At 38.5% G+C, this 27,366-nt stretch overlaps 2 protein-coding genes across 18 annotated transcripts in view; one reads left to right on the top strand and one right to left on the bottom strand.

Moving 5' to 3' along the window:
• Window positions 1–421: 421 nt before the first annotated feature.
• On the top strand, window positions 422–24,445 carry abtb2a (ankyrin repeat and BTB (POZ) domain containing 2a). Of its 2 annotated transcripts, none has more exons than XM_058782181.1 (17): window positions 422–1,431; window positions 12,241–12,390; window positions 14,653–14,860; window positions 17,978–18,130; window positions 18,391–18,556; window positions 19,038–19,127; window positions 19,420–19,521; window positions 19,733–19,829; window positions 20,692–20,815; window positions 20,901–21,142; window positions 21,457–21,635; window positions 21,745–21,850; window positions 22,827–22,929; window positions 23,059–23,143; window positions 23,231–23,299; window positions 23,424–23,537; window positions 23,629–24,445. In XM_058782181.1, exons 1-17 carry the CDS (start codon window positions 582–584, stop codon window positions 23,827–23,829), a joined length of 3,039 nt encoding a protein of 1,012 aa, XP_058638164.1. In that variant the 5' UTR covers window positions 422–581; the 3' UTR covers window positions 23,830–24,445. The 2 variants fall into 2 exon arrangements, with proteins under 2 accessions (XP_058638164.1, XP_058638163.1); XM_058782180.1 differs by having other exon boundaries at window positions 23,053–23,143.
• A 614-nt stretch (window positions 24,446–25,059) lies between these two features.
• The window catches only part of brsk2b (BR serine/threonine kinase 2b), a 143,861-nt gene continuing 141,554 nt past the window's right edge, over window positions 25,060–27,366 (bottom strand). For 14 of the 16 annotated variants that reach the window (XM_058781922.1, XM_058781924.1, XM_058781934.1 and 11 more), the window contains one exon: window positions 25,060–27,362. In XM_058781922.1, the coding sequence (XP_058637905.1) occupies window positions 27,163–27,362 (200 nt within the window). In that variant the 3' untranslated portion in view covers window positions 25,060–27,162. The remainder of the gene's footprint in view (window positions 27,363–27,366) is intronic. The other 2 variants (XM_058781931.1, XM_058781933.1) reach the window with 1 other exon arrangement.

The raw sequence follows: 27,366 nt of genomic DNA, 5'->3' as shown, positions 1-27,366 counted from the left end.
TCTACTAACCACCACACGAGGGCATAAACGTGCATCAAACAGATGCAGGAATATTTCACCTCTTTAGAATTAGTATACCACTTTACTTTGTTTAAATTAGCTGCTATGTATTGCCTATTAACCCGAGACTAATCAGGGTCATCCAAACAACATTTGTTTATTATTAAAGTTTAGTGGTATCGATAGTGATATAAATTAGTGGTAGACTGTGTTTAGATAGAATTTAAATTATTTTTTTTTAAACGGACCGAAATCTTTTGTCCTATGTTCTGACTTTGCGCTGAACTGCGCGAGCGTTGCGCGTGTCTGATTGGCTGAGAGAAAGCTGTGCGCTGATTGGACGAAACTTTTAGCTGTCAAAAGTTTCTCTGACCAGCGTGGGTCATACGGCACTGGATTGCACATGTGTGCAGACCTTTAAAGCAAGCGCTGTGCTTAGCGATGGACGTGCGTTAACTTAAGTCAAGGAGTTTGTCTTTGCGCTGCGTTTTTACTAACCAGGGAAGAAGTGCACCTATTGTAAAGTCCTACATACTGGAAAACGTGGAATAAATCACACCACTTGCAGAAACAAATAAGATATGGCAGCCTTGAGCAATACTACTATGAAGACTTTGGAGGATTTGACTCTGGACTCTGGATATGGAGCCGGTGATTCTTACAGATCCCTCAGCTTGTCCTCCTCCAAGTCCAACTCGCAGGCGCTCATCAGCTCTCCACAGCGAGGAACCTGGTGGAGCTACACGGATTCCATGAACAGCAGAAACAACAGCTGGGACACAGTGAACACGGTGCTTCCTGAAGACCCAGAGGACATCTTCTCCAAATGTCCGAGGTTAACAGAGTTAGAAGAGTTCCCTTGGACAGATGAGGAGATCGATGTTGTCCTGCGTAAAGTTGCTGGAGAGGGACTGCCTTTCACTCCAGAGAGCGTTAGGAGTCTGTCACTGCTTATGCGCAGAGCTTTGTTGCGGATCTCCAGAGAGGCGCAGCGGTTGAGTGTCGTGCACTGCAGGTGCACGCGGTTCGAGGTGCAGAGCGCGATGAGACTAGTCATGAGCTGGGCGCTGGCGGAAAGCTGCGTCTCGGCCGCGGTCAGAGCCATCTCGTTGTACAGCATGAGCGCCGGAGAGGTCCTGCGCAAGAGCAAGACCTCCCGCTGCACACTGAGTCTGTCTGTCGGGCGCTTTTTCCGCTGGATGGTGGACACTCGCATCTCAGTGCGCATTCACGAGTACGCGGCCATCTGTTTGACCGCTTGCATTGAAAATCTAGTGGAGGAGATCGGGCTCCGTGTGCTGGCGGCGCAGAGCGGGATCAACACCTCTCCGGTGACCCCTGAGGCGCTGGAGGCTGTCGTCAGCAATGACGCGGAGATATTTGGTCTCGTTCAAAACTACGAACATCTCATCTGCGGGAAGAACGCCAATGGTAAGACACTAATTAACAGAATATAAGAGTAGTTAACACTTTACACTGTCCATTAAACTCGGAAGGAAAGTAGCATTCAGAGCACTTCGGTTCTCCTGGGAACTTCCTATTGTGGTCATGGATTTTGTGGCTCGTTTTATTTGCAGAGACTTTAACATTACTGTGCATAGTCATACCAAACAATATAATATAAATATGAGTCCATGTGACTTGAACAATATAGAGTGCCTTCAAAATAAATGTTTGATACAACTGCATGTGTTTACAGTCGACGAATTAATACATTTTCACTGTTGCACTTTTAATTTATTCTATTAAAAACGGTTTTATTGTGCATGTTGATACCTTATTATAAGTAATTATAATATCTAACACTAATTTATAATTGCAAGGCTGCAAAAATAATTAAATTTGTAATGTAGCATGATCTCTGTATGTAAAATGTATTCATTATTATTTTGGATACAGAGACAAATGTCTTTGAAGGGCACCTTGATCTTGGTCTTGGTGAAAATACTAATTATCGTTTCCACTTTCATCTCGTCTCAAAGAGGGATGTCAGCTCTGCGTAATTATGCACAAACAAATGTCAGAAACGCAAGTCTTCCCATAAGTCTGATCATTATGCATGACAACTCAAGGCCCAGTGATGCGTTGCCTTTGTTATATCGTTTATATTTGCTATCTGTTGGCACAAGTAGATAGGCTTATTAAACCGGTACATCCATAATTTTGTTGCAGACTGTCATAAGTAATACTGATTAAATTATAGCTAAACATTAATGATTCAGTGTTGATGTGTTATATTTGTTACCTGTCTGTATGTGTTTTCTTAATTCGATGGTTCTCTCTGTATCAGAATTTACAGATTAAATGGTAGGTTCCACATTGTAAATAAGGTTTAGCTATGGCTTTACATCCCAATAGGCACACGCATTTTCAGAAGTGCACAAAAAGCCCATTGTTCTGCTCTAAGCCATCCACAAGCCGGGCAAGCTGTGGAAAATAAGCAGAAACAAGTGAGAGAGGCCAGATTGAGAAGAATGGAAAGCCATCACACACTCTCCCTCTGGTTTAAATCAGTCTGGTGATCGTCTCTTTGACAGGGCAGCCTGTACGAAGCTGGTCTGCTTGGCACTGTGCAGAAAGAATGTCTTTTGGGGACAAGAGAGGAAATGATGTTTTCATTTTCATGCCTTTCAGGAAGAAAAGTAAGAGTTTATTGACATCTCATGGGATTTAAATAGAAACCATCAAGCTGCTGTAATGCCAACAGCAGCACACAGACTACATACTACACTACACTTTGTACATCTGAATGTGGTAGCTATTAACATCTTGCTGCGTGTGGTTTTTACTTTGCACTCTTAAAAATAAAGGTTCTTTATTGGCATGTATGGTTCCATGAAGAGCCTTTCACATCCATGAAACCTTTCCATTGCACAAAAGGTTCTTTAGATTATTAAAATGTTCTTCACTCTAAGAAAACGATTAAGAATTGTTCGGAAAACCCAAAATGGTTCTTCAACGGCACTGATGTGACACCCACCTTTATTTTTAAGAGGGTAGGTGTAGTTCAGAAACCCCTTCTGAAGGCATAGGGTTAGAAATGTATTAATCCGATTCACATGTACACACTCAGCATGATTGATGTGACACTGCACTCGTGCTCAATCACCCGTGGCTGGTAAAGGTGTTTTGCACACTTATACTCAGACACAGCTGACCTGTGTGATACTGAGGCTTAGAAACTCAGCAGTCACGTGCCATTCTATGAAATACACTTCACATCTAGCTCTCGGAGTAAAATATATTATATACAATATTATTTGCATACACGTATTGGTGTATCAATTTCAAATTTCATTCATCCAAGAAATCTGACATTTAAGTAACAGAAATAGTACTTTTTATTTAGAGAGAGCGAGAAGAGACTGAAGGCTGGCAAATAGGCTTTCATGTCAAACACTCTTGTCTCACATGCTGAGCACGACCACATCTGGAACTGTTTAATGCTGCACAGCTTAAATGACAGAAAAAGGCCATTTTCTTTTGTTAAAGCTACTGTGGTCTTGTTCTTTGGTCTCTATGCATTTATCCACACAAACTGCCTTGAGCAAATGGCATTAGAAGCGTGAATTATATTGTAGGTTGCCACTTAATACACAAAACACCACTTCCTGAAATGTATTTGTTTATTCAATATATTATTAGGTCGGCATAGCAAAGTAGTTTGTTGGGTTTTTATGAACTTAAAACAGTGTTATGGCAGGCCATTGGGAAAATCCCAGCTGAAAATATATACAACCCACCAGTAGCTGGCAGGGGGTAATTTTTTTTAAAAACAAGCATCTCTTCAGAATGAGAGAGCACAGCTGTGAGTACCTTGGAAAATGTTGCATAAATAGCCACAAAATGTATTGCATGAATGGCCCGCACGTCTGTTTAGATCTTGCTTGCACTCACAACTTTTGTACCATTAAAGCTAGTTTACTTAAATAACCGTTTATCAGTTTTTGATTGTATTTGATCATTTTATCCCTATAATTTTAGGCGGAGGTCAACTGCAGTCACAGACAAGCCTTCACAATAAACAAGCTAATAATGGCCATTATGACTCAGCCATGCAAGATGTCAAACGGAAACTTGTTATTCTTCTGGAAGGAAAGCGATAGGGCCTTGAATAAATAGTCTGATTTAATTGAGGTCCCCACTTGGCTTTAATGACAGACAGGACATAAAAGAGCCGGTCAAATGAGGGGATGCAGGTGAGACACAGTTCACATCAGATTGGCTCTGTGCAGCGTGAGGGCAGTCCCACAGAATGGGGTGTTGAGTTTTGGTCTGTGTGTGGAGCCTTGTAATCATCATTGGTTAATTATCCTCATAAAACTTTCCGCCCATACAGCCCAGTTTCTTTGAGCTTGACTACAAACCACAGAAATTAGAGCATTTCCCAGGCATGGTCATTTAAAACTCAAGTGTGTTTAAAAGGCTGAACCTTTTTCTTAAGTAAGATTATTCGCTCTACATTACTAAGATTTTCTCAGAAGTCCAAAATGTCCTCTGGGAATATTTAGAAGTAAACATTTTCTGTGCAGGATGTACAGAAGCTGCTACAGAAAAGCTAGTATCTCACACAAGGCCTGTGCTGTGTGTTTGCACATGTAGCCTTTGAGTGCTATTATAAACATCGTCTTGAGGGTCTCACTTGGGCCATCAAGCACCTAGAGTGGACAAATGCTTTCTATAAGGAGAGGAGAAGGAGCCTTCCTAGAACATGACAGCTGCTCTGTGTGCGAGTTGACCTTCCTCAACTCCCCAGCATGCTTGCCTGGATCCAGTAGCATCTGTTCCAAAGAGGTGTTACTAAGTCTAAATTCAGGTTGGCCATGGAAGTTGCACTGCATTGACTTCAGGTTCAGCAAGATTTCTGTTCGAATTTTAAAGGATAGTCCACCCCAAAATTTACTCATGTTGTTCCAAACCTGTATATGACTTCCTTTCTTCTGTGGAACACAAAAAGAAGATAATTTAAAGAATGCTGGTAACTAAACCATTTTGATCACCATTGACTTCCATTGTATGGACAAAAAAACAATGTGATTTATCAAAATCACAGTTCATAACTGTTTTAAATTTGGCAAATTGGTTGGTAGTTTGCATGAATATGTATGATTTCATTCACACATTTTGAGTTTAGGGATGGACCTTCATGCTTACTTTTTTGTCTAAAAATCGTAAGTTTTTCCACAAATCACGTTGTACGAATTCATAAAAAAATCATCACCAAACATCAACCAGTTTTGTTATATCTGGTTGCTCAAAATATATTATTCTTGTTTCTATAAAAGAAACAAAGTCATACAGGTTTGGAACGACAACATAAGGGTGAATAATGATGACAGAATATTCAATTTTAGGTGAACTATCCCTTTAGCTCTGTTCAGAGTTGCGCCATGTGAAGTCTAATTCTGTTTAAACGGGAAGAGAGAGGGAACACTTGCAGTCTGATTTACATCAAGCAAGGTCTAAATGTATGTAGGAATGTAGAATTTTATGATGCAACATAAAACATTTTATGGGGCTGTTTCATTGTTTTGTTACAACAAGCACCGAATCACTTATGCTCACGTAAAGAGCATTCACAACTGAAAGAAACGGTTCCCTTTAGCACCTCATTAATCCAAATATATGTGCAAGACTAAAGGTTTAACACGTTGCTAATGTTCAAAGAACAATGTTCCTTGGAGCTTTTCATAAAGCACAGAAAAAGCACTTACATGAATAAGTATACGCTGGGGAACACTATAGCTCCTGACAGCCCATAAAAATCACTGCTAATCAGTCATGTTAAGAATACAATCTAACTTGAGTTGCTCTACACCTCTTTGTTTCACCATTAACTGTTAAAGTAGGTGTCAAACACATTTTAGCCTCCCCAACAGGGGTTTATTATCATATAGCTTGGGTGAATATAATGTTGTTAGCTGAGGATCTTGTGTGAATTGAATGTGATGTAATCAACACCTGGTTGAAAAGTTATTTCAAAGGGTTAATAGAGGATAATTAAGCATCCACGTTGTGTTCCTTGAGTGATGTATGTGGATTCTTTACCACAGAGTGCAACTTAATCAAGTGTGTGTCATCACAGCAATTACACAGAGTGATTTATTTAGCAGGATCTGTTTGCCTTGAGTCTTGACACCCATCATGTTTTATGGATTAGCTCAGCATGATTAATGTTATAATGCCGTCTCTCCTCAACATATCCCATACTTACCAAACCCTCCAACTTTGATTAATATTGCAGTCTGACAAGCTAAATTGCATTAAAATCCTACTCAGCGATAACCCTGTTAGTCTGCGAAGCCCAGTGAATAGTCTGTAAGTAATTAAGCTATCATCAGAAAGAGATTGTGTCCTCCATTCAACCCCCAGATCAGGAAATCCACTTTATAGCCATGACATGTTTTGAAGAACTGCTACAAAAATACTTTGCAATTGAAATTAATGCCTCGGTGGAAACTGGCTCAGGGGTTTATGGGTGAGAGAAGCGGGCAGATGGAGATCCTGTGTAGCGCTGAGTTACTGTAGTTCTGCTTTTTCCATCTTTCACAAGAATGAGGCTTCAGAGTGAATTCTTGGCTGTACTGTATGTCTCACACAGGCCGCTCTGATACAGACCAGGCTGTCAAACAGTTTTAGTTATGGCTTGAGGTGGCAAGTGGTGTCAGAAGGCTAAAGTGAGAGGTTGTGATGAGTGACCTGTCTGTCAGTCACAGAGATCATCCATAAATGGGTGATACTTCAGTTAGTGGAGCTTTTCCCCTAAGATATCTCTAACAAAAAACCTCTAAATAGTTGGGATTTACAACTGGGGAGACACTTAATATTCACAAATAGTATTGATTTGACAGCACTGACACTGCTGAATGTAGACGCTGTTGTCTTCTAATTTATGAATGAATTTTCAAACATCAAGACTGCTATTGAACTGAATTAAATCAACATTGAACTGATTTGAGCTGAATAACACAGTTGTCTTCTAGAGCTGATTATAACTGAATTGAACGTTTTTCATAATTGATGAACTTTACAGTTATTGAACTGAACAGAATCAACACTGAACTGGCTTGAAACAAACAATGACATTATTGTCTTTTTAGAACTGATTTACGGCACAATTTGAATTTGTCTCATATTTGAAAACGTTAAAACATAATTGATTCCTATTTATTACTGTGAAGCTGCTTTGAAACAATCTGTATTGTATAAAGCGCCAAAGGTGACTTTGCACTTATTTTACATTATCAAGTCATTTGGTATTTATTTGTGCAATTTTTAAAAAGTTTGATAATTGTAACCGCAAAATAGGTTAACTCTTTAGTATAGGGACTAATTCTTACTATTAACTAGTTGCTTATTAGCATGCCTATTATTAACATATTGGCTGTTTATTAGTACTTATAAAGAACAATTTCTGCATAACCATGTTCTACATCCCTAATCCCACTAGCCAATACCTAAACTTAACAACTACCTAACTAACTATTAATAAGCAGCAAATTAGGAGTCTATTGAAGCAAAGGTCATAGTTAATGGTTTGTTAATAGAGAATTGGACCTTAAAATAAAGTGTGACCGAAAATGCTCAAAACAAGTGCCCCTAATTGAAGAATCATCCTCATATTCTTTGAAGCTGACCTGAATAAGTGATATTTTGGCAGTAGCATGCCGGTGAAATGCTGTTTTCAGTCTTGCATTTGAGTATGTGAACACCTGGAGTAGCGGCACCATGCCAAGATCTGCATGATTTTTAACTTTATCATTATGAAGACTGTTAAACTCCAGGAGCCTCTCATTTTTTTCAGAGGTTCTAGAAGGTTCTATTGCACTCAGGTTACTATTGCCACAGTAGGAGAGCCATCTGCTTTATGAGCCACCCACTGTTTCAGTTATATTCTTGAGTTCATTCTCTTTTTACTGGATATATCATAAACTTTAAATTAAATATTACTGTAAAGGTTTCATGATGCTGGAAATATATTGGATTTATTACTTTCAAACTCTTTTATTAGGTGAAAACAGCAAAGCAAAGAAAGTAGGCCAAGCTTGTTAAGAAATAAATCTTTTGACCTTGACTTGATTTGTAAAAGCAAAGCTCTTCCACTGAGTTGGGGGTTGCGTCTTAAATCAGTAGCAGAACGGGATGCAGGAAGTTGTTATTATCATCACTCTGTGGTCTGCCCTCTGGCAGAAATGGTCCGTGTGCACAGTCACACACAACTAACTGGGCACCTCCCCTTTACCACTCAGAGATAGCAGTCAGTGCTCCACGTCCTCAATCAACAAGCAATTCCAGTACAGCACCTATAACACAAGGGCCGATTGACTCTGGCTCTTCAGCACACTTGTGCCATTGTGCCCTGTTTAGAATGGTGGTGTTGTGGGAGCGTGTGACAGAGTGACTGGAGCACTGTGTTCACACCGTATTACCTGAGTCAAATCAGGCAAGCAAAATAGGTTGATCACTCATATTTAAGCAAATTAGTGTGGTTACAATCGGACTTGCAATTGAAAGGTTTCTTTCAGCAGTTTCTTAAGGGGTTTGTTCTCTGTTGGAGAACACTTTTGAACGAAAGAACTGGCCAGTTATTGAACACAACAAATGGATAATAAATCTTAATGTGAAATGGTATTAAAGTCAAAGTTAGGTCATTTTAACACATTGCAAAGCATTGGAGTAAAGCAAATTGTTCTTTCAGATAACTATGCCTGATATTAAAGATTTATTTAAATTACCTGTATCAATCAACATTGGATTTACTTTTAATTTGATTTCATTTACACACCTATTTTTAGGTTTAGATTACGTTTTCTATCATGTAAAATAAAAAGAATTTAACTGTTAAATGTAATCTTAGCAAATCTCAAAATGAATATCCATAAATGATAACGAATGATGCCTAAATCACTTAAAACAATTGATTTCAATTTATTTTCAATTGGTCATTTATTGGTTACTGTGCATATCATGACAATAATTAATATTTAGTAATAAAAGTAAAATAATTGAAAAATAATTAAAATAATGGTAACACATTACTTAAAGCCTTTATTTATAATGCATTATAAAAGTAGTTTTAATGCATTAATTAACCACAGTTAATACATTATAACACTTATCAATTCATTGTTACACTATGCATTTTAAAGTTGGTTATAATTATTTATAATGTATTACAACGCACATTATGAATAATTATAATGCATTATACCCTTTAATACCCCTTTATAATGCATTATACATAAAGGCTTTAAGACATGTTTTACCAAAATTGTTAATAATTGCTTGGGTGAGCATTACTTTTGACATTTTTGTTCACTTATATTGAGTAATGTGCTCATATTTTGTATTTCTTAGGTCCAAAATTGTCTCAAAAGATCAAAACAAACCTGAGAATCTTTGTAATAGACATCCAAAGGAAGCCCTTAACCCCTTAACTGTTACTCACAGTTTTGAACACAGACATGATAGTGCACTATCCAAACTTATTTTTTTGTAATTCATGAATGAAAACATTTTCCAATGTGATTTCGATGTACCATTTCCATGGTAATGCAATGTCTGATTTTAAAATGGGTTTCAAAGGATGAATTTTGAGATTTTAAGTTTTCAACTGATATATAATTTCTTATGATTTCTAAAGCGTGATAGAGAAAAAGGCAAAAAAGAAGACTTTCTGTGACAAAGGTCAGAACTCCTGTTATGATGTAGATTTTTCAGGTGCAGTCTTGTCATAAATTAATCTATTACTTTTCCTACATCATTTTTTTACAAAAAAAGTGGTAAAATACCTATTTAGGAGTCTTAGACCTTTCCAACGATATATAGTTTGTCATGATTAGATTAGGATTTAATTGTAAAATAGTGAAGTAAACGTAGGCGTCCCACAGGGTGGACGGTGACAGTTAAGAGGTTAACAGTCTGGCACCTTGAAAACAAGCACTTTTCAGTTCTAAAAATTAATATTAGATGTCTCCAATAGAGTTTTGAAAGCAGATACCATATAATTTGGCAGACATCTTTCTGGTTTTATGATGGTTTTCTACAGTGCACACATGAACACTTTAGTAGAGGTCCATTATATAGATGCAATTTACCCTAACAGGTACAGTTGGATTCCATTCAGCAAATATTGGTTCTATATGCTCATCTCATTTCAAGAGTATTTTCTGCCACATCTCCCAGAGCTTCTCTCTTTCATTGGCAGAGTAACTCCTGGTCAGGCCTATAACACTCATATGGATTTCCCAGTCTCCCATCAGTGGTGTGCATGAGCTCGATTTCTCTCCACATAATGGCAGTGCACACACATTCCCCTCTTCCTCAGTCCGCAATGATGGTAGCAGATGAGAGCGTATGTGTGTATGTGTGTCTGTGGGAGCGTGCAGCTGCTTATGACGCATGTCATAGCCTCACGACTGCCAGTATAGACACGGCTAGCTGTGGGAAAGCGAATGGGTGTATCCTGGATAGAGGGGTTTGGGTCTGTGGGTCCACAGCCTGACCAGCTGCATCACACACCCTGTGGCTCACCCGGACCCATATACAAACCCATCTGGCTGCAGAGCCCAGACCGGCGAACCTGCTTTAGATTTGGGGTCTCTATAAAGACATATTTCTGTATTTTCAGCTGCACTGTATTAGATAATAATATGATCTGTAGCATATGTGAAATGACCTCAACTAAACCAGACTGCCTCAGTTAAATATACTAGACTCAGTACTATGTGCAAAACTCCTTTTTTTATAGATATTTTGGTTACACTTTATTTCGATAGTCCACTTTTGACATTCTACTAACTATAAGTAACTTTGTAACTAGATGTTAACTACATGTCAACTAATTCTCATTAATTTGCACCTGCATGTCTTCTAACTCTCAGTAGGGTAGGTTTAGGGTTAGTAGAATAAGTTTCTCTAGTCAGTATGTTGTATGTTATAGACCCATCAAAATAAAGAGTTAGAAGTTATTAAGCAGACAGTCTACTAATACTCAACTGCTAGTTGACATATAGTTGCAAAGTTACTTACTGTTAGTAGAATGTCTAAAATGGACTATCGAAATAAAGTGTTACCAATATTTTTAACATCAGATTCTGTTCATAAAAACTATATCATTGAATATTGTTCGGAAAACTGCTATCGTTTGCTCTGATGATCACTCTTTTGTGTTTCAGTCGTAGCACACTAAGCTGAGAATCTGCTGTTGTAGCAAAAACAATAGATTGGCAGCGGTCAAACGAGGCCATGGTTCACTCGACTGCACCAAGTGGCTATACAATGAGTTTGTTCACCAAAATAGCTCTAAGAGAAATACAGTTCAATAACATGTTATAATGATGTTAGAAAAATGTGCACCCAATAAATCAGGTGGTCAACATCTGGAGAGATATTTTGAGTCATCGTGGCACAGATGAATGTGTGTACTGTACCGTATGAATGGTTTATCGTTTAGCTTGATGAAGAAAACAAATCCACACTCATTTGATCCCCTTCTGATATCCACTGAAAGAGGGATCCAGGAGTAAGGCATGGATTTCAAATCAAATAAAAAAGGAAGCAAAAAAAAAAAAACATATCCTGCATTTGGGCTTGATAAATCAGCTGCCAAACATATGATCTGCTCATTATTTTTACTGACTATCATTTTGCACTTTGTTGCTGAAAGCTTGGCAAGGTATCAATTCTGCATTCAAGATAAAACAGATAACATTTTATAACTCCGTGGGGATTGGTGTATTGTTTGTGAATTATACTTATGCTCTGGTGAGAAAAAATAGATCACCCTTCTGTCGAGAGCCAAGTGTTTCCAATGACAATCTATATGAGTACAGGCATAGCTAAAAAAAATCATCCTTATTGTACATCATAATTAATAATTAATCGGCAAAAATCGACACTTAGAGACATTTAGAAAAGCAATAAGACAAAGCATAAATAATTGAGCAAGGAAGACAAGACTAAAGTCAGGAGAAAGAGCTATGTTCTGAGCAGAGGAAATGATGACTTACCACACTTCCTCCTCTTATCTCTGTCAGAGACACATACTGTATATGGGAACGATTGACTTTCGCCTGGCAGTCTGACTTCCCCCATTCCCCCCATAATTATTAGAGTTGCACAACATGACGCAAGAGTTCACGTTTAGAGACAATAATAAACAGATCATATTTAAATCGATTGAATGGTGCTTTGAGTTTTAATGATTTAATCTTGCTGTAAATGTGTTTTTATGACTAGGTGAGCTATCCCTGCCTGCTCATTTCAGCCCGTATGCTGAGGGTCCAGACTCAGCGGTGGAGAGCAGAGAGAATGCCTACGCACAGCTGGAGCTCAGGACGCTGGAGCAGGCCCTGCTGGCCACCTGTGTGGGCAGCCTCTCTGAACTCAGTAAGTTACAAGCCTTTCAATTCATATTCATCTTTTTTTGAAGGACTGTGACAACATTTTGCATATTATTAGTTTAAACAAACAAATAAATGCTTGTTGCCACATGGATGAAAATCATAAGAAATTAGCAGTTCTGGTTCTGGTAACTCACGGGTTCCAGTGATGGTTCTTTTAGAACAGTAAAAGACATATAATTTTGTATTTAGAATAATAAAGTGTTTTTGATTTACTAAATAGAACCAGTTCATAAGATCCATTCATTTCATGTATACAGCTAAACTGTTTGCCTGTATATTATGCTTTAGATTCACTGTCTCATAGCAGTCAATAGTTTTGAAATCAGACTATACTGGTCGTGCTATATTTTTGATTCACTAAAAAGAAATTGATTTGTGTATTAACACTGTTTTATCATGATCTAGCCTTTATGATGAAACTATAAGCAATAACTTCAAACCTTCTTGATTTTATTCTTAATAAATGATTAAAAGGATAACTCATCCCCAAAACATAAAAATTTGATCATCATTTATATATAAGACTTGCGCTCATCTTTGAAATACAAATAAAGATATTCTTAATGAAAACCATGCGATTTCTGTCTTTGATTGAAAGTCTTCAGAACCAAAACTTTGATGCTTCAAAAAGTTAATTGTTAATGTATTCCATCTGAATCGAGCAGTTCAAGCCTAAACTTGGATTAAACTTTTTGATTCATATGGATTACTTGTACAATATCTTTTTGTACTTTTTAATGCATGATTGCAAGGACTTTCAAAGGACTGGACAGAAAGGATGAGAGAATATATAAAAAAAAAGTCCTCATTTGTGTTCTGAAGATGAATAAAAGTCTTATGGGTTTGGAATGACATGAGGGTGAGTAATTGATGACAGAGTTTTCATTTCTGGGTGAACTAACCAAGGTGAAATAGCTTTTCTCAGTCAAGTAAAAGACAGCAGTTCTCTTTAAGAATTAGGTCACCCAAAAGGCACTTTTCTTCTTCTTGCTAAAACTTTTAGTGTTATAAACACAGTTGTTGTCAATTTTTCATTTCAGTCTGTTACTGTCTAGTGAAATGCTATTTTTGCATGAGTGTTTGTACATGGTAAGACAGAGAGAGACATCTGTACATTTTAAGTGCCGTTCTTCTAACAACTCGACATTGCAGGCCGGCCTAAGGGTGTGTGAGCGCCTGAGCTGTGGGCAGTTTGTTTACGCAGCAGACCGCAGTTCAGGATGAGGCAGGGGGGCCGCTGCTTGCATTCACCAGAGAGGGAAACACACTCTCCCTTAGGGGACCAGCAACACTCCTGCAGTTGTTTTGCTGGTACAAGAGCACCTTCTGTTTGCGTCAAAGGAGTAAAAAGCACCTTCTTTATGCCTTATGATTGCAGACACTCAACCAATCGTAAAGCAGCCCTTGTTTAACAACTAAGGAGCACAAGTGTTCATTAAGGACCATGTAGACCATATGTGATTGATTGCTTAGATTGTTTCCCACACCTTTCTTTCTTTCTTTCTTTCTTTCATTCACATATTATTCATTCACATATTAACTGTTATTTATAGATTATCCAGCAATAACTAAGTACAAAAGCAGTGAATTTCCATTCAAGGATGAAATGCTGTATTTCCGCTGTCACTGTGTTCTCTCAGTCTCATTTCTTTCCTCTATGATGCTTTTCACATATGGAGTACAGTGTCCACTGTCTTTACTGTAGACTGCTCTGACTTTAAGGAGTAAGTCTTTGGCCTGTCCTCATCATATCTTCTCTTCCTTTGGGGAACAGCTTGTGTCTGGATTTCTGCTTCGAGAGGCAAAAACAGCAGATTTAAAGGCCCTCAGAGTAATTTAGAATAAAGCTCTTAGACATTTGAGTTTATCCGAATCATCTTTCATTTCCACATTTGGACATAAAACAGAGGGGTCTGAAGATATATTTTGCTGTGTTGAAATATGCTTTGTGTTGTGTGTTGTCAGCACTTTAAAAGAAAATGACACAATTGTGCTTGGCTGCACAGCTACTGTCTTTAGTTTATGGGGTTGAACTGGAAACACAGATGGCTTTTCTATATCAGCAGCACACTATGACTTTGGCGTTTGTCTGCTTTCAGAACTAAAGGCATTTATTGCAGGTTATTTGAATTCCATTATTTTCTGCAGGCTATTTTTACTTATATGTGTCTTGAAAGAAAGTATTTGACAATATGAGATATTGTATATCATTTGTGCTTTAAATGTGTGTGTATGTGTCCTCCAGGTGACTTGGTCTCACGTGCAATGCACCATATGCAGCGTTTAGTTTCAACAAGTCCCAGTCTTAGTCCTGGACGTCCTTTCTGCCTTCAGCCCATCTCCTGGTCTCCAGATGCTCTACACACACTCTATTACTACCTACGCAGTCCACAGATGGAGTCACTGGAGAACCCCAACCTTGAGCCACCCAGGATAGCCCTTAGCAAAGAAAGGTGAGATCAATAGGCTTAAACTTTTATTTATTTATTTAACAAATTCAGTGGTTTATTATTGTTTTATGTATACTTACTTTTGTTGTTTTGTTTTTTTGTTTTTTTTTTAAAGAAATTAATACTTTAATAGAAATAAATTGATCAAAAGTGACAGTAAAGACATTTACAATATAATGTTACAAAGTCTTTTTGGAAATAAATGCTGTTATTTCAAATGGTTTATTTTTTAAATAATCATAAATAATTTTATCCACAAACATATTAAGCAGAACAACTGTTTTTAACATTGATAATAATAAGAAATGTTTCTTGAGCAGCAAATCGGCATATTAAAATGATTTCTGAAGCATCATGTGACACTGAAGACTAGAGTAATAGCTTTTGAAAATTCAGCTTTGCCATTACAGGAGTAAGTTACATTTTAAAATAGAATATTATTATAAAACAGCAATAATATTTTACAAAATTACTGTTTTTACTCTGTTTTTGATCAAATAAATGCAGAATTGGTGAGCATTTCTTTCAAAATTATTTAAAAAAAACCCTTACCAACTCCAAACATTTGAAAGGTATTATATCAGATTTCTATGCAGTACAGCACTTGTGAAAGCAAAGCAGTTATAATGCACATTTTGGAGATTATAGATTAATTTACAGTATCTCACAGAAGTGAGTACACCCCTCACATTTTTGGAAATATTTTATTATATCTTTTCATGTGACAACACTGAAGAAATGACACTTTGCTACAATGTAAAGTAGTGAGTGTACAGCTTGTATAACAGTGTAAATTTGCTGTCCCCTCAAAATAACTCAACACATTAATGTCTAAACCGCTGGCCACAAAAGTGAGTACACCCCTAAGTGAAAATGTCCAAATTGGGTCCATTAGCCATTTTCTCTCCCCAGTGTCATGTGACTCATTAGTGTTACAAGGTCTCAGGTGTGAATGGGGAGCAGGTGTGTTAAATTTGGTGTTATCGCTCTCACTCTCTCATACTGGTCACTGGAAGTTCAACATGGCACCTCATGGCAAAGAACACTCTGAGAATTTGAAAAAAAGATTTGTTGCTCTACATAAGTAGAGCAACAAAGTCGTGGGGAAGTCGTGGCCTAATGGTTAGAGAGTCGGACTCGTAATCTAAAGGTTGCAAGTTCGAGTCTCGGGCTGGCAGGAATTGTAGGTGGGGGGGAGTGAATGTCCAGCGCTCTCTCCACCCTCAATACCACGACTGAGGTGCCCTTGAGCAAGGCACCGAACCCCCAACTGCTCCCCGGGCGCCGCAGCATAAATGGCTGCCCACTGCTCCGGGTGTGTGTTCACAGTGTGTGTGTTCACTGCTGTGTGTGTGCACGTTGGATGGGTTAAATGCAGAGCACAAATTCCGAGTATGGGTCACCATACTTGGCTGTATGTCACTTCACTTCACTTCACTTCATAAAGATGGCGTAGGCTATAAGAAGATTGCCAAGACCCTGAAACTGAGCTGCAGCACGGTGGCCAAGACCATACAGCGGTTTAACAGGACAGGTTCCACTTAGAACAGGCATGGTCGACCAAAGAATTTGAGTGAACGTGCTCAGCGTCATATCCAGAGGTTGTGTTTGGGAAATATTCCCATTGCTGCAGAGGTTGAAGGGTCAGCCTGTCAGTGCTCAGACCATACGCGGCACACTGCATCAAATTGGTCTGCATGGCTGTCATCCCAGAAGGAAGCCTCTTCTAAAGATGATGCACAAGAAAGCCCGCACAGTGGGAACCATGTCCTGTGGTCTGATGAGACCAAGATAAACTTATTTGGTTCAGATGGTGTCAAGCGGGTGTGGCGGCAACCAGGTGAGTGTGTCTTGCCTACAGTCAAGCATGGTGGTGGGAGTGTCATGGTCTGGGGCTGCAGGAGTGCTGCCGGCACTGGGGAGTTACAGTTCATTGAGGGAACCATGGATGCCAACATGTACTGTGACATACTGAAGCAGAGCATGATCCCCTCCCTTCAGAGACTGGGCTGCGGGGCAGTATTCCAACATGATAACGACCCCAAACACACCTCCACTGCCTTGCTAAAGAAGCTGAGGGTAAAGGTCATGGACTGGCCAAGTATGTCTCCAGACCTAAACCCTATTGAGCATCTGCGGGGCATCCTCAAATGGAAGGTGGAGGAGCGCAAGGTCTCTAACATCCACCAGCTCCGTGATGTTGTCATGGAGGAGTGGAAGAGGACTGGTGAACTCCATGCCCAAGAGGGTTAAGGCAGTGCTGGAAAATAATGGTGGCCACACAAAATATTGACACTTCGGGGCTTATTTGGACATTTTCACTTAGGGGTGTACTCACTTTTGTGGCCAGCGGTTTAGACATTAATGGCTGTGTGTTGAGTTATTTTGAGGGGACGGCAATTTTACACTGTTATACAAGCTGTACACTCACTACTTTACATTGTAGCAAAGTGTCATTTCTTCAGTGTTGTCACATGAAAAGATATAATAAAATATTTACAAAAATGTGAGGGGTGTACTCACTTCTGTGAGATACTGTATCTAGTCTTCTTCTTCTAGTGATCTATCAGTAGAGATATCTTCTTTGAAATGAACTTTTTCCCCCTGTAGATTATAGACATACTTTGAATTTTACTTTAGGTCTGTTCTAGTAAGATGAGGCGACCTTGCTCTGCATTCACGTCAGATAATGAATACTAATGTTTTTAGCAGGTGGAGAGTTATGGTTGTGAGCAGGCTTCACAATCATTGCGCTCCTGGCACAGATACTTGAGAAGAAGAAAACCGTAGAGGATTCGTTCTGTAATATCACACTGATTTGAATTCCAGCGACACGGCATGTCTGTTGAAGACGGCAGATGCTGTTATACAAATTGTGATTAAAAATGAAGTGCCAGGCTTGTTTGTGGTAATGAAAGGCAGGATTGAAAGAGGCTTTGGCGAGCCAAATTCAGCAGCCTTTGTAATTATACTGTCCTCATTTCTCTCTGATCCAGTTTTATGCCATTTTTGATCTGCCCTGACCTTTTTTGGATTTAAGTGTGTTTGTGTGTGTGCATTTTGGCAAGGAGAAAGTGAGAGATGTTGGTAAATAACTGAGTAATACTATGTCTCTCTCAGGCCTTTTCCTCTTCTTCCTCCTCTGATGGAGTGGATGCGAGTCGCTATGGTCCATGCAGAGCATCGACGGAGCCTGTTAGTGGACAGTGATGATGTGAGACAGACTGCCCGACAGCTACTTCCTGGACTGGACTGTGAACCTCGACAGCTCAAGTAAGCTGTTCCTGGAGCTCAGTACTGACAAATCGTACTTTGGATAAAAGCATCCGCTAAATGTGTACTGTAACTGTAAATGAAGGAAAAGAAGAAGAAAATATACACATACTGCAGCAACGTCCTAAATTTCCTAATTAACTTTTTACTTTTGCTCTCCATCTGTCAGAATATTTTGCTAAGTTATTGCTGTATTTTTTAATTCACCATTTTTTAATGTAATTATCTCTAAATTCTCTCTCTCCTTTTCTATTTCTCAGGCCAGAGTGCTGTTTCACCTCCTTTAAACGTCTAGATTCAAAGGCAGCCGCAGACAAGTTTAATCTGGATCTTGGCTTCCGCATGCTCAACTGTGGCCGCACTGATCTGATTGGCCAGGCTATCCAGCTTCTGGGCCCAGATGGGGTGAACACAATGGATGACCAGGTGAACCTATACTGGAACTTCTAAATTATGACACAATGAAAATGGATGACTTAAAGGTATAGTCACCCAAAAATAATTCTGTCATCAGTTATCACTCTCAGGTTGTTCCAAACCTGTATAATCTTCTTTCTTCCGTTGAACACAGAAGAAGATATTTTGAAGAATGTCGGTAACCAGTTTATGATAGCCATCGACTTTTCCTTAGTATTTTTTTATTCATACCGCCAATTGTTTTGTTACCAACATTCTTGAAAATATCTTTTTTTTGTGTTCAATGCAAAAAAATAGAAACTCATACAGGTTTGGAACAAATTAAGGGGGTGTAAAGTATGACAGAATTTTCATTTTTGGGTGAACTGTCCCTTTAATAGAGATATGCAATAATGTATAATGTACATCTACAACTGCCGAGTTTACAAGTGTTAACTTTTTTGATGAGGTATGTTTAACACTCTTTCTCTCTCCCTCTGTGGGTGTGTAGGGCATGACTCCTCTGATGTACGCCTGCTCAGCAGGGGACGAGGCTCTGGTGCACATGCTCATTGATGCTGGTGCAAACTTGGATGTAGCGGTAATGACACTTTACTCGTTCAGTCACATTATATGTCTTTTTTTTACCTATTTATCTATACCAGGGTGTCCAGTCCTGCAGTGAAAATGTCCATTAGTCCTGTAGACCTGGATTAGCTAGTCCAGGTGTGTTTAATTAGGATTGTAACTACACTCTGCAGGATATTGGCTTTGTTGAATGAATGGATGGTTTATTGTAGTGTAATACTCTGGGAATTCACACATTTGCAGAAGCATTTTGGTGGTTTACTTAGAAATACATGTTTTTTTTTTTACTTTGTTTTTCTTTTAAGGTGCCCAACTGTTCACCAAAACATCCCTCTGTCCATCCTGAGAGCCGCAGCTGGGTGGCCCTTACCTTTGCTGTGCTGCATGGACACATATCTGTAGTGCAGGTGAACATGCACACTAGTTACAGTACATGTACAGTACCATTACTTCATGTAGTGGTTCATGAATATGTATTTACTTTAATAACACATTCATTTTAAATATGACTTACAAAATAAGGCATGTTTTGAGTTCCAATCTATCTACTGTACATTGACATTACAAAGTGCCATTGGAGGACTATCATGTTAAATGAACTTTGTTTGGCCTTTCCAGCTCCTGTTAGATGTGGGAGCAGATGTGGAGGGCACAGCCCTGAGAAACGGCCACCAAAGCTCAGCAGAAACACCCCTCCAGCTGGCATCAGCCGCAGGTGGGGAAAAACAGCACAAAGTCATCCTTAAAATCTGCTCTCTTTTAAAGAGTTATGTTTGAATGTATTCTTAACACAGAAAACTATAGCAGAGGCTATTTTCACCCTGGCGCAAATAGTGACAGATACTATTTGCAATGTAAATATAAAATAGTATACACTAGCCCACTATTCAAAGTTTTGGGGTCGGTTTGTGAAAGAAATCAATATTTTTATTCAGCAAGGACCCATTCAGTTGATCAAAAGTGACAGTAAAGAGATTTATAATTTTCAAAGTAATATAATGTTATATTTCCATTTAAAAAAAATGCTGTTCCTTTAATCTTTCTGTGTCACAAAGATCTTGAAAAAATTATCATGGTTTCCACAAAAATATTAAGCTGTTTGATAACAATGAGAAATCTTTCTTGATTTCACAATATAATTGTTTTTACTGTATAGTGGTTTTCAGTCAACCTTTGAATGGTAGTGTTTGCACTATTAAAAGAATACTTCAAAATTTGTAAAAAATGAAAATTTTGTTATCATTTACTCACTCACTCTCATGTTGTTCCAAACCTGTATACATTTCTTTCTTATGCTGAACACAAAATAAGATATTTTCATTAGACTTCCATAGTAGGGAAAAAAATATTATGGAAACTAATGGGGACCATAAACTGTTTGATTACCAGCATTCTTCAAAATATCTTCTTTTATGTTCAACATAATAAAGAAACTCATACAGGTTTGGAACGACATGAGGGTGAGTAAATGATTACAAAATTTTAATTTTCGGGTGAAAACTATTCTTTTAACATATTGGACAACTTTCCTCAGCATACTTTATTAGAAACACAGTTTTACTGGTGTGTGTGTTCAGGTAACTATGAAATGGTGAGTCTGCTGTTGTCCCGTGGCGCTGACCCAATGCTGCGGGTGCATCTGACATCCTCACTCTATGAGGGCATGAACTGCTTCAGTCACGCTGCAGCGCATGGACACAGGTACTGACCCCTCAACGACACAAACACATGCACTGATCAAGATTGAATTAGGCTATTATGTATTGAATATTGTCTGTTCCCCCAGGAATGTGTTGAGGAAGCTGTTGAGTCAGCCCCAGCGGCTGCAGGAAGACGTGCTTTCTCTGGAGGAGATCCTGGCAGAGGGAGTAGAGGACCAGGAGAAACAGGAAATGAAGGATGGGGTATATGCAAAGTCTGTCTGCACTCCACGGCTGTGTAAGGCCCGCATCAGAGCCCTGCAGGAAGCCAGCCTTCACAGTGCCGAGCACGGATATCTGGACGTCACCATGGAGCTCAGGGCACTGGGTACACATCTGACTCATTTACAGTAAATGAAAGAAAATTGACAACAAATTGAATAAACAGTGAGATATTTTTGGCATGTGCACAGCAAAGTGTATTAAAGTTGATGATTACAGGCTCAGTCAAGCCATAAAGAGAGATTATTAATGAACCACTGGTAAAATTAACCTGCAATTTTCCCAACTAAGATAACGAAAATTACCAACTTTTTTCACCATTGCAGCACAAGCATTGGTAGTTTTAGAAGTAATAGATTATTTGTGTAATCTGTTGTTCAATGTTTACAGTGTTTTAAGAAGCTTCTTGTTCTCTCTCAGGAGTGCCGTGGAAGCTGCACATATGGCTGGAGTCGGTGCGTAGTGCGCAGCTCCAGTCTAGGAATGAACTCACACTTTCTCTCCTTAAAGACTTCACCACTATTGGGGATGAAAAATACTGCGAGGAGCTGCTCTCAGAGGGTCTTCCACTCCTCTTCTCCATTTTTAAAACTAGCAAGGTTTGCTTAACAAATCCATCACTAAAAATATCATGTGAATGCTTCAAGAATTGTCAGCCAAGTGAAATATTGTATTTGAAATGTCTGTATGTTCTTTTCTTTAATACAGAATATGGATATCCGTAAGCAGCTGGCAGTCATCTTCAGCCACTGTGTCTGCTCTACAGCTGCCCCATCTATTCTAGCAGTAAAGGACACACCTACAGCTCAGCTGGGTAATGCAGATCACCACACACCATACTTTTTACCTATGTACACTGTCTTTTGAGGTTTGGGGTTGGAAAGATTTTATTTTTTATTTATTTTTTTAATGAACATGAACAATATCAGTTAAAAATTAAATCTTTACAGCGACATGTTTTAGTGTTTACCTAGTTTTTAGTTTTTATATACAGGTATATATATCTAGCAAGGATGGACTGAGTTGATCAAAAGTGTGTCAAGAGTTGTTTAGTTACTTTTTTAAATTAGTCTTGTCATTAACACCATTATATTGTTTATTCAGACTGATTGGAATGCGCACGAATACAAGAGACGGAGAGAAACATAACCAGTCATGCCCATTATATCACGATGGAAGCATTGCCTCCTCTCAAATGACTTTCCCCTATTTCCCCTACAGTGTTCCTGTGGCTCAGTGGTAGAGCATTGCGTTAGCAGTGCAAAAGGTCATGGGTTCAATTCCCAGGGAACACACAAACTGATAAAAAAAATGTGTAGCCTGAATGCACTGTAAGTTGCTTTGGATAAAAGTGTCTGCTAAATGTAAATGTATTCATTCTCATTTACCCCACCCACACACACTTGCTTTAGGTTGTCTGTTAAAACTCAATGGCCTCAGGGGAGGCAAGGCAGAAGCGGGCTCCCGCTGTATCTGTACCTGCTCTTGTCACTGTTGGAAAGTGTTTCTTTAGAAAAACAAGTGATTTATTCGCTTTTTCATTTAAAATTTAGCAATTTTGTAATATTGATGTTTTATTTTTGAATTACAATTTTTTTTTCTCATTCATTATTTTGAGGAGGCACAAATGCCCCTGACACATAATATAGTATAGTTCACTTTTGATTAATTCAGTCCATCCTTGCTAAATAAGAGTATTCCATGGTTTCATAAAAGTACTAGTAACATCTCACTATATGCAATTTAGCATCTAAAAGTGATTGTTTATATGTACCATATCGCCCTCACAGATGCTCATTTTCTGAATAACACTGAGATGTCTGATGTGATATTTGTGGTGGAGGGAAGGCCGTTTTATGCCCACAGAGTTCTGCTCATGTCTGCTTCACAGAGGTGGGTCTCTTACTCAGACTGATTTGAATGTAGCGCCATGTAATCAATTGTGTGATTGGTTATGCTATCTATATATATATATATATATATATATATATATGTGCTCTTCTTGTTTCATATAAGGTTCAGACACTTGCTGAGCCTCTACAGGAGTAATGGCACATCAGACCACATGGCTATTGAAATCACTGACATAAAATATAGCACGTTCCAGGTAATCAACAAACCTCGGCCTGAACATACACAAGACAAACATATATGATGTAATGCCGTTAAAATAGCTTGTAAATGTTTATTTCAGATGATGATGGCACATCTGTACTGTGGAGGAGCAGAATGTTTAGACGTGTCTGTGTCTGATTTGCTGGAGGTAAGAAAGGCATGGACATACAGTACATATACAGTACAGTACTGTTTAAATGTATTTCTGTAATGAAATTCAAAGAGTTGGTATAAAAATGAAAATAAAAGAGTCAACTTAATATCCTGTACAGCTTCTGCCCGTGGCCCACTCATTCCAGCTTCAAGTTTTGAAGAGACACTGTGAAATCCTCTGCTCAGAGAGAATAAACCTCAACAATGCTGTGAGCATCTACCAGACTTCCAAAGTACGTACATACAGCTTACACTAACATATTATTCATTGTTCCAGCATCAAGCTTCAGTCTTCTGATCTGTCATGTGTGTGTTATGGAGCAGGTGTGTGAGGCGGTGGAGCTGGCAGTGTTCTGTGAAGGCTTCTTCCTGCAGAACATGGTCGATCTTCTGGACTGTGAGCAGTTTGAGGAGCTGCTGCTGAGTTCTGACTGCAGCACCGCGCTGGATCCAGATGCTCTGGATGGGCTTCAGGCTACACTGGCCTCACGGCTGCACTCACTTTGTCGGCCGCGTCGAGCTTGAGCGCATGTGGAAAACCATTGGAAATTACAGATGTGACTTCGATGCTGTTGGAAAACGTGGTTAACAAAGCTGTGATGTGCAAGCAGACGTGTGACGTCCCATACAAAGTGTTTAGATGTTTGTTGACCTTCGTAATTCCTATTTTGAGTCAGTGACAATGATTTAATGGGATGTGTGAGCTATTTATTACTTTTCAAGACTAAATCACAATGTAAAAAAAAAAGAAATTTCCTAAATTGTGCTTTGATCAGAAATAATGAACTTATATGTTGATTTATGAGGTGTTTGATTATACCCGGTATAGATATGCTTTTTACAGTTATTTTACAAGCTACTTGAAGTAGGCCTACCATGTGCTTCAGAGAGGAAGCGCTGTAAACTGCAGTGTTAGCGCCCTCCAGTGGTCAAAAGTGTCTTACGCCTGCATTCAAATACAAAAATGTATATAGTAGTATTGTAGATACTTTTGTATTCTCACCTCATTTTAAAGTGTAAATATATTTCTAATATGCAGTAAGGCAAAGGTATGTTGGGATCAATAAAAATAAATTATTTGATATCAATTTTTTTCATGCAACAAATGAATGGCACGTGTAATTTTGAAATGACTAATAAACAGGAAAAAAAAATCTTTTTTTATTTATTTGTGATCCCAGACATTTGTATCAGAAGGTAAAATCATTTGCATATTATGTGCATAAATTTGTAAAGATCTAGGACGATGCTTACTTACATTGTTTACATTTTTAAATAATTATATATTTTTTTCAAAATTTAGATAGTAATTAACAAATACACACACACAGAGCTAATAGCAACACTGTTCTAATTGACTGATTTCACTTAATTAGCCTACTTTATGTTTAAATGAATAGCAAATATGTCCTAATAACCCCAAACCCATCTTACCCCAAGGGTCTAATTTTATTTTTAACTTAATCCACAAATCTAAAAACATTAATGTGTCCATATCCCTCAGTAGACAAACTTGACATTCAACATTAAATGCCAGAGATCACTATTTTCCTAGAGACAAAATTAGATCACTTAGCCTCAAAACTGTTTCAACTGACAATCTTACAAAAAAGCTGATATTCAGATGAAAAGAAAAAATTTAAAAGAGCCAGTCATCAAGTGTTGAGATGTTTTGCCATCTGGTAGAGAAAACAAGTAAGCATTTTGCACCGCTCACCCTATGTTTCAGAGAAAACAGCAAACACAAACACCACCCCAAAGTCAATGGATTTATTTCCGTTGCACTGAAGTTGTTCACAGTAGTTACAAGGGGATACATTAGCGGTGATTCTATTTTTCCCGCTCGGTATTAATCAAATCCGTGATACATTACAATCCAGCTTTGCTCCTTTTTTTCTCCCAAAGTACAAAATAGGAAGGACAACAATGTGTATTGCTTAGATTACATCTCCGCTTATTCTCCACGCTGTATGTTCCCATAAGTGATCATGTGTTATGACATTCCAGACACCCATCCCGAGAGCATGATGCAGCAGAGCATGTGGCGAGAAAGCGTTCACGATAAGGGAGATGAGAGAAAAACGACCAACTGAAAATGAAGGCGTGATAACGGGGGAAACAAGTTGATGATGAAAAAGGTGAAGGGGAGGAGAAATCTAACATCCACAACATCATGCAAATTAAAGCCGAATGTCGGACATGCAATACGAGAGATAGAGTCAGGAGCAGCAGGATCCCCTCGATGGTTTTAAGAAAGTTGTTTGCCCAAAGTTGTCTATTTACAACATGTGATTTGAGCTCGTCCACCTGTTTTACACGCACAATGAGATGAGCAACAAATATCAATACTTCATTATCCCTCACCCCCCACCCTAAGAGGCTAGTCTACATTCTTAAATTACCAGTAAATAATTTAACATATACTACAAGCTCTTTAATCTGGTCAAAGCCGGGAAAGAAAGAGTGCTTCATTCACAAAATCGGATAAGTGTTATCGTACACAAAACACAAGATCCTTCAAACAATCTTGACGAGTCGCCCTGATGCAAACAATAAAATCTCCATCACCCGGTTTTGTATATATAAATATTCCCCAGCTGAATAAATTAAAAAAGACAAACACATAAATAATAAATTACAAAAAAAAAAAAAAAAAAAGGTAAAAGGTCTCTGAATCCTGCAGATGTTTCTCAATAAAAATTAAACACAAAATAAATACAAATCGAAAATTGACATCATGAGTAACCCTCGAATACATTAAGCATAACTGTCATTCAAAACTAACATTTCATGAACGCTACATGAGAAAAAAAAAAACAGGATGTGGCAACACAATTCATCTAAGCAATGTCACTGATAGACATTTGTTACATAAGAAATATTTTCAGTCTGTACAACAGAATAGATCATTTACTGTGACGCCCCCCTCCCACCCCCGTGTCCCAGTCCACGACCCGCCCCAAAAGTTCATCCCCACCATTTTTCAAATAGGATCTCCAAATCTTGTACAGCAATGACACTGAGTCCATAAAATGCTTTAAATTCTCCATTTCACAAAGAAAGACTACATTGAAAAGAATACAATCCAACAACTGTCCTCGAGGGCAACTCCTCAAACACGTGCGTTATGAAATCCAGAGTTCCATTCGCCATTTGTAACGATGTCCTGTATGTATGTCTGTGTGTTTGTGTGTGCATTAGCAGAGAACGGGGAGGAAAGAAGACGAGCAAGGATAAAAAATAAAAAAATAAAATAAAATTGTATGTTTAAATAAAAAGATGAATTGTGGGTTAGCTTAGTAAGAATTCATAAACATCTTTATTTTAAGGCTTCACTCCAAATCCTTGGACATGTGTGGCTGTATGTACAGTAGCTGCAGGAGGAAGGAGTTGAGGAATAGGTTGGAGCTCTTGTTGGTGTTTGGGTGTTTAGATGCATCAGAATGAGGAGTTTCCCTCAGCTGCTTGTACTGAACTTCCTGTGTAATGTGCCCTCCATCAATGTGCCATACATGAATCTTGTGCAAGAGCAGGACTTGGGGCTTTAACACGTTTTCTGGATAATTCCTGGCAGCAGAAATAAATAAAGGCATCATAAAACAGAACATAACGAGACACTGTGAAGAACAAACAACACTGGAGAGAAAAAACGAAATAAAAAATAGGCGTGTGTGTCTGTATGCGCCTTTTGTAAAGTGTCGGGTCAGTACATACAGTACTTCAATATTCATTCCATTATATAAAACTTTGTAGAGGCTGTAGATGTCAACAACATCCTTTCACCATGACTGGATTCTTTTCTTTTGTTCATTTTATTTGATTTTATTTTAAAACTAGTATCTAGTATTTCTCCTGGTTTTAAGGTTGTTCCTGTGTCCCAACTGATGGTGCCATCTTGGCTTTGTCTTGGCCAGATGGACATTTGGAGTCATTAGGGTCAGGCTCATGTCTCTTGCTGTTGGCATGCTTGGGCGTGCCGGGCGGATGGGAAACCTGCCCGTTCTTCTCGTCTGAAAAGAGCTGTTTAATTACGTCAAAGAAGTTACTCAATGGGCTGCCTGG

Source organism: Onychostoma macrolepis, chromosome 07 (assembly GCF_012432095.1).
Source record: "Onychostoma macrolepis isolate SWU-2019 chromosome 07, ASM1243209v1, whole genome shotgun sequence".
Classification (NCBI taxonomy): domain Eukaryota; kingdom Metazoa; phylum Chordata; class Actinopteri; order Cypriniformes; family Cyprinidae; genus Onychostoma; species Onychostoma macrolepis.
This window is presented reverse-complemented; position numbering and strand designations above follow the sequence as displayed.